The sequence below is a fragment of the Aotus nancymaae genome, unplaced genomic scaffold, assembly GCF_030222135.1.
Source record: "Aotus nancymaae isolate 86718 unplaced genomic scaffold, 86718_ANA_hifiasm-v0.15.2.pri h1tg000020l, whole genome shotgun sequence".
Lineage (NCBI taxonomy): Eukaryota > Metazoa > Chordata > Mammalia > Primates > Aotidae > Aotus > Aotus nancymaae.
Genome location: NW_026988432.1, coordinates 53,328,135 through 53,336,237, shown reverse-complemented (window position 1 = coordinate 53,336,237; position 8,103 = coordinate 53,328,135). Strand labels below are relative to the sequence as shown.

The 8,103-nt window shown below is 42.9% G+C and overlaps 1 protein-coding gene across 1 annotated transcript in view; it reads left to right on the top strand.

The window, feature by feature from the left end:
• The first annotated feature begins 1,023 nt into the window (after positions 1 to 1,023).
• Positions 1,024 to 8,103, top strand: part of RIOK3 (RIO kinase 3) — a 28,052-nt gene continuing 20,972 nt past the window's right edge. The window contains exon 1 of the mRNA XM_064379340.1: positions 1,024 to 1,248. Coding sequence (XP_064235410.1) covers positions 1,186 to 1,248 — 63 coding nt within the window. The 5' untranslated portion in view covers positions 1,024 to 1,185. The remainder of the gene's footprint in view (positions 1,249 to 8,103) is intronic.

Here is an 8,103-nt window from a genome sequence, read left to right as displayed (position 1 = left end):
ACCTGGAATGGAAAGGAGGCAAAGATTGCGTACTAATAGATATCATTAAGATCAGTAACCCAGGGCTCTCAAGTATGGACAGTTAGAGATACTGACTCAGAACTGAGATTTAGGGAAAACAGTTATTCAGTACCTATTTCTAGAATGTTTGAATATACAACATACAGACAGTGTATTGTTTATAGTCAACACATAATGTACAGCCAGGCCAGTTCCCAAACCGATTGCCTGGGTTCACCCGTTGTTAGCTTTGCCACTTGTTGTCTGTGTTACCTCAACTAAATTACTTTACCTCTCTGTGCCTCAGTTTCAATATCAGTAAAATAGAGATGATAGAATTTAGCTCTCAGGGTAATTTTGAGGGCTAAAGAGTTAATGGAAGATTTTGAACAGTGCATTGATATCCTAAGTGAAATGCAATGCTTAGTTATCTTTTACCTGGTCATTTTATTAGAATCTCTACAAAATACAGAATCGAAACTTTTATTACGCAGCCTTATTTTTGCTCACTGTTATGTAACACATTTTACACATTTTCCGCATTCCACACCCCGCCCCGCAACAACCACCACCACAAACTCCGACTGTCCCCTCCAGGCCTTTTTCCCTCTATAAACCTGCCGTTTTCTGTCTCGCAAGTCATTTCAGTTTAGAATTACGCCAGGAAATAATGAATAAACAGAGAGAGCCTAGTTTGTTTGTTTATTTACAATCCACAAGTCTAATCTAGTTTCGATCCAGCGGCTGTCTCGAGTGCCACGGAGGAAGGAAGGAGATGGCAGTGCGGGGACAACGCAGAGCCTGGGCCAAAGGAAGCCACACCCAGTCGCTGCCCGGCCCTGGCCGACACCGGCAACGTGACCCCGAGAGACAGCCAGCTGGTCCTTGCTTCCCCGGGACGGGCTGTCAGTGGCCGGAAGTGGCCCGCCCGGGAGCGGGGAAAGGTGCCTTAAGGAGGAGCTAGGGGCGGGCGGCCAATTGGAAGCGACTGTCCCAGCGAATTGGGCGGAAGAGGAGAGATCCAGTTCCGGACGCGGCCGCCGCCGCCACCGCTGCCGCCGCCATCTGTCACCTCCGCTCCGGCACCAGCAGCCAGTCGCCCCTGCCCCGCCTGTCTCCTCGGCGGAGCCTGCTTCCCGTCCTGCCACCTCTCTGCTCTGTTTTTGTCGCTGCCTTCATCCCCCAATGGATCTGGTAGGAGTGGCATCGCCTGAGCCCGGGCCGGCAGCGGCCTGGGGACCCAGCAAGGTAAGTGGCAGACGAAGTTGGAGTACACCTGCATTGGTCACCCGGGCTGGTTCTCTCGGAAGGCCCGGGGAGGGCGCCTTGGTGGGCGACTCGGGAGGTTCTGGGGCTGGACCCCGCCGACCTCGGCAAGGGGGGGCACTGGCCGCGGGGCTGTGGAAAGAGGGGTGCGGAAAGGGAGCACCCCTCTTTTCACAGCCCCGCGGATGGGGGGAGCGGAAAGAGGGGTGGAGGGCGGCTGGGGTTCCCAAAGGCCACCTTGAGTGGTTAGGGCTCTCTATTTCTTCAGCTCTCTCTCCTGAATCACCGTAGCATGTATCTGAGCAGGACTGGCTTACACACGCTGACACTAGAGGGGAAACAAGCACGATCTTGTTTTTCACGGGCCAAGTTGAGTCAGCCAAATACACAGCCAGCCAGATAGAAAGTTGGTTTAGGAAGCTATTTCCTTAATTTGACAAGTGTAGTTATCCTAGTTTGGAACTTACTTGTTTTGAAGTAGTAAAAGATAAAACCCAGGCGCACCCTCCTCCCTCGACGCTAATATTCAAGTGCACACCACGGACTGTAAAGTGGTTATGAATTTTTATTATCTGCCTGGGCTTTGACGTTTAAACTTTTTCATAGAATGACAAACTAAAAACTTTTATTTCACATTTGGTTTCTGGTTTCCAGGCAGGTCTTTTCATGATACTTTGATTATATGGATGAAAATACTTTTCTGCCACTTTATAGAGGGTCTGCTTGAGAGCAGAGGGCTTCCATTGGGATTTTGTGTTTCACAAATTAAGGTCGTGAAAGAATCTAGCTTTTCCAGCTTCATAATTGTTCTTTACATTCTAACACAGAATATTTGTTCCCATTTAAAAGGTTACCTATGAAACTTACTAGATCTTCAGGCTAGGTCTTAACAGGAAAAGAGGTCAATAATTAGCTATTAAGTAAGGGAAGGTTAATTTTATAAAAGCTCTCATACAACTGTTGGAAGAATCTGAGGTACTGCATTGGCAAATGTGGTTACATCTGCATGTTATTTTGTGTGTTTTTCCTTAAGGCCTTGTTTACAAGGTCAAGATTGGTAGAAATGAAAGCATGAAATCAGTAGACAGAGACTAATATTATAAATATATACTCTATATGTTAAAGTCCTTCAGTTAAGCATTGACAAAGGCTGGTAAAAATGTCAAATGAGACAAACTATTCATAATACATCCTAATTTCAGAACAAATTTCACTTACAAAACTAATTCAGTATAAAATATTTAACTGTCATATTTTTACTTAAGTATACATCATCAGAAGTATAAAATCCCATTTTTATTGTGCAACAAAAAATTCTCCTGGGATTTATAGATGCTCTCTATTGGGAGGACAGTATTTTGAGAGGCAAAACAATTAGAAAGAGGCTGAAAGTACTATCATTAATCCTTTTTTTCTCTAACCTTGTGGAAAACCAGAGTGATTACAGAAGCCTACATGGAAGAGGTGAAGATTTGAGGAGGGTTTTGAAAAATGGAAGGATTCTCAAAACTTTTTTGTTAGGACTTTTTCTTTCTCTCTTTTTTATTTTTATTTATTTATTTATCTCCATCTCCTGGGTTCAAGCGATTCTTGTGACCCAGCCTCCTGAGTAGCTGGGATTATAGGCGCCCACCACCAGGCCTGGCTAATTTTTGTATTTTTAGTAGAGACGGGGTTTCACCATGTTGGCCAGCCTGGTCTCAAACGCCTGACCTCAGGTGATCCACCCACTTTGACTTCCCAAAGTGCTGGGATTACAGGCGCTAGCCACCACACACCCAGCAGGACTTTTTTTTTTTTTTTTTTTGAGGTGGAGTTTCACTCTTCTTGCCGAGGCTGGAGTGCGATGGTGCCATCTCAGCTCACTGCAACCTCTGCCCGGGTTCAAGCGATTCTCCTGCCTCAGCCTCCTGAGTAGCTGGGATTACAGGCATGCACCACCACACCTGGCTAATTTTCTGTATTTTTGGTAGATATGGGGTTTCTCCATGTTGGTCAAACTGGTCTTGAACTTCCAACCTCAGGTGATCTACCTTCCTCGGCCTCACGAAGTGCTGGGATTACAGGCATGAGCCACTGTGCCTGGCCAGGACTTATTTATACTCTTAAAAATCATTGAGGACCCCAAATGTCTTTTGTTTATGTTGATTATATCAATTGATATTTATATCCGAAATTAAAACTGAGAAGTAGAAAAATTTTAAGTCATTTAAAAGTCATGTAGTTCGATGGTAGTGTATTATCAGATCTTATTAACATTAGTATCATTAAAGTTGGTATACAGCCTCCCCACTGTTAAATTTGACTGGCTTTAAAAAAAAAGTCATATGTTAGCATAAATAACATTTTTACATTTAAAGAAAACTTTAAAAAGTAGATTAGAACATGTGAGAAAAGTAGAAAAAGAAAATAAATAAAAAAATAGAGATGAGATCTTACTGTGTTGTTCAGGCTGGTCTGGAACTTGTATCCTCAAGCAGTCTTCCTACTTTGGCCTCCCAAAGTACTAGAATTATAAGTATGAACCACCACACCTAGCCAAAAGAAAACTATTTTTAAAACAAAATTAGTGAACAGCATTATTTTATATTTTTACAAGTCTCTAACATCTGACTTATTAGAAGATATCTGGATTCTTCTATCTTCTTTTTTCATTCAATCTGTTGTGAAATTGAAATATTTAAAGAAAATCCATCCTCACTGCTAAGTAGATTGTAGCAGGCGTAAGTGAAGATGGGTAATAAGAGCGAGGCAGAAATACTGAGAACAAACTGAGTTAATCTCTAAAATGTGCATTTATATCTTAAATCTACTCTTTAGAAAATTTTAGAAAACATGAGAATACCAAGCACACATTCCATTAGCCATCAGGGTGATGATGTTATCACATCTGATGAAGACTCTGGAAAATGCCCCACTCTTTGGAAATTTAAAAAGACAAAGAATGTCTTACTTCTTTTGTGAAAATTTTGACTTCATAGACCCTCTGAATGGGTCTTGGGGATCCTTCTCCTAGGGTACCAGGGTACAAGTTACAAAATGCTGAATTACTTTTTTTTTCTTTGAGCCAGAGTTGCACTCTTGTTGCCCAGGCTGGAATGCAATGGCATGATCTCGGCTCACCGCAACCTCCGCCTTCTGGGTTCAAGTGATTCTCCTGCCTCAGCCTCCGGAGTAGCTGAGATTATAGGCATGTGCCACTACACCCAGTTAACTTTTTTGTATTTTTAGTAGAGACGGGGTTTCACCATGTTGACCAGGCTGGTCTCGAACTCCCGACCTCCTTGGCCTCCCAAAGTGCTGGGATTACAGACGTGAGCCACCACACCCAGCCACTGAACTACTATTACAGTCAAAGAATTTTAGGGGAAATCCAAGAAGGGAGGATTGGCAAACTGTAAGCAAAAGTGAGGAAGTGTGTAGCTATGTTGATAGAGAGTTGTGTAAAAAAAAAAAAAAAAAGAATTAGCAGTACTCATCAAAAGTATCAAAGTTATAAAAAATAAGGAAAGTCTGAGAAACTCACAGCCTAAGAGGAGCTTAAGGATACGTGACAACTTAATGTAATGTGGTATTCTGAATGGGATCTTGGAACAGAAAAAGGATGTTAGGGAAAAACTAAGGAAATCTGAATAGAGTATGGACTTCAGTTAATAATAATAATGTGTCAATATTGGTTTATTAATTGTGACAAATGTATAATACTAATGCAAGGTGTTATAATATTAACACCTTGCATTATTATAACACTCAGTTTGGAGAAACTGAGTGTGTAGTATTTGGGAACTCTGTACTGTCTTGGCAGTTTTTTTCTGTAAAAGTAAGACTATGCTAAAACTGAAAATTTTTTTTAAATGGATTAGTGTTGTTATGTAGACCCAGATCATTTTTTTTCAGAGACGCTTGTCCTGAGTTGAAAAATTACTTGCTTAAATATTCTGCTTAGATTATGTCTTCTAGCTGCGTGGTTAGAAAGAAGACCTTCCTGTAGGTTATGGTTCCCTTGACTTGCTTCCAGTAGAGGACTAAATTTTTGTTACTGTGTACCTCTTTCATGTTTGCTGGTTTTCTTTCTTTCTTTCTTTCTGTCTGTCTGTCTGTCTGTCTGTCTTTCTTTCTCTCTCTCTCCTTTTCTTTTCCTTTCCTTTCCTTTCTTTTATTTTCTTTCTTTTTCTTTTTCTTCTTTCTGACAGAGTCTCACTCTGTTGCCCAGGATGGAGTGCAGTGGTGCAATCTTGGTTCACTACAACCTCTGCCTCTTGGGCTCAAGCAATTCTCATGCCTTAGCATCCAGAGTAGCTGAGACTAAAGGTGTGTATCACCACGCCTGGCTAATTTTTGTTGTTGTTGTTATATTTTAGTAGAAATGGGGTTTCACCATGTTGCCCAGGGGGGTCTTGAACTCCTGAGCTCAAGCAATCCGCCTGCCTCGGCCTCACAAAGTGTTAGTATTACAGGCGTGAGCCACCGCACCCGGCTGTTGTTTTTAATTTTACTTGATGTTTTACCCATACTTATCTGCAGTAAACCTTTATAAAAAAAATGATATAAGCAGCGAAGGTCACATCTTTAGGAGGTGGAAGGAAAGGGAGATGATACCCCTCTAATGTGCAGCCAGCCAGGTCGGGGAGAATGCAGTAGTAGTGAAGAACCCCAAGGAACAGAGTTCAGTGGTGGCAGGTTTGTAAAGGAGAGGAAAACAGGGTGGGTCTTAGGGTTATTTAGCAACAGGAAAGAAAAAACTGAGAGGCTGGTTAAAAGCTTGATGAATGTCCTTTGAAGAACAATCGCTAACTGGAAAGGATTGTATGGGGTGTCCCATCAGATTGTGATACTGTAGGGAGTTTGTGTTGATGAGTGGAATAGTAGGAAATGACTTTGGATAGCTAGGACAGAGCAAGATTATAGAGGGCCTTTCCCTCATCTCATTAGATTTTTTACGAAGAGCGGTTTACTGAAGAGTCACAGATGGCAAAGGATTCCCTTACATACAGCCTGTGGTACCTTGGGCTTTCCCTATAGACAAAAGGCAGCTTCTGTCTATAGAGAAAGCCGAAGGGGTCTTCCCCCGTCCCAGAAGCTGTCCCTCTCACAGCCTGGGAAAGGTGTGTGGAGGGCTTTTAACTGTTGGCTTGAAGAGTCTGGGTTTGATTTCCAAGTATGGGAGTGGCAGCCTTTCTGAAATCTTTACTTATTTACCTCACCCAAGGAAGTTGCCTCAGTGTGAGGTGGACCGGATGAGCTGGCATAGGGTAGTGTAGTCTCTAGAGTCAGCAGGCGTGGGCATGAGGGTACGTTGGTGCTGTTAGAGGTCTCTACATGTTTCCCTTTCTGATCCAGTGTGTCTATGAATAGGTCGATCTCTGCCTCAAAATAACAAATTTCCTGCCTGTCATTTTTGCCTTTTCTGAGACATTGTCAGCTAATACTTTGTTTAATACCTTAGCAGAATTAATTGACAAATGGCAAAAGACTTGAAGCCTCAGAAGTGAGCAGGCAAAAGGGCAGACTTTCCAAGATGGGGGAAAGGACATTAGATTAGTAGGGATGTAGAAAGGCATCAGACCTCTGCAGCCAATCATTCCAGTGCTTGCTTTTGGCATATACTGCTCAGGAAATACTGGAATGCCTCTTAATGTCTGAAGCTCTATGCTGGGCTCTGAAGATGGATGAGAAGACTCTACCCTTCAATGGGTCATGCTCTATTGTGGCTAGTGCATTAACCCTAACACAGTGATCAGTCCTGCATTAACAGTGTTTGCATACTGCTATGGGAACACAAAGGAAAGGATCCAACTTTGGTAACACTGAGACAGCCGTATAGAGGAGGTGACATTTAGTTGGTGTAAATAAAGAAGGGAGAAAAACCAATGGTAGGGAAAGAAATGTGTGAAGGTATGCAGGGGGGAAGTATGCCATCTTTTTTGTTTTTGAGACAGTCTCGCTCTGTCTCCCAGGCTAGAGTAAAGTGACACAGTCTCAGCTCATGCAATTCTCATGCCTTAGCATCCAGAGCCTCTGCCTCCTGGGTTCAAGTGATTCTTCTGCCTCAGCCTCCCGAGTAGCTGGAACTACAGGTGCCCACCACCACTCCCGGCTAATTTTTATATTTTTAGTAGAGATGGTGTTTTGCCATGTTGGCCAGACTGGTCTCAAACTCCTGACCTCAGGTCATCTGCCGGCCTCAGCCTTCCAGAATGCTAGGATTACAGACATGAGCCACTGTGCAAGGCCTAAGTATGCCATCTTTGGCATATAATTAGTGTTACTAGAGTGTAGAATAGATGAGGGTTGAGATTGGAAAGCTAAATCAGGGCAAGTTGTAAAGGGCATTCCTTGCTGAGGAATTTGGATTTTATTTATTTATTTAGAGATAGGGTCTTACTCTGTCACCCAGGCTGGAGTGCAGTGGCACAATTATAGGGCTCAAATAATCCTCGTACTTCAGCCTCCTGAGTAGCTGGGACTACAGGCATTTGCCTCTGTTCACACTAGCCACTGTGCACAGCTAGTTTTAAATTTTTCTGTGGAGATGAGGTCTTGCTGTGTTGCCCAGGGTGGAGAATTTGGATTTTGTATTGCAGGCGGTAGGGCAGTTTGCTTCTCACATCCCAGGATGAGGTGATGGGGAAGCTATATAGCAAAATGCTGAGAGTGCAGCCTGGCATCCTACTGCCTTGGTTCAGAGCTCATCTTGGGTTAAGAGAAAAGCCTTTATGTATTTCAGTTTTAAAATCCATAAAATGGGGATGGATTGCAGCTACTCAATTGTTGTGTGATGTAAGTAATCTATCTAAGTTATGTATATGTAACCAAATGACTTAAATATAGTGAATA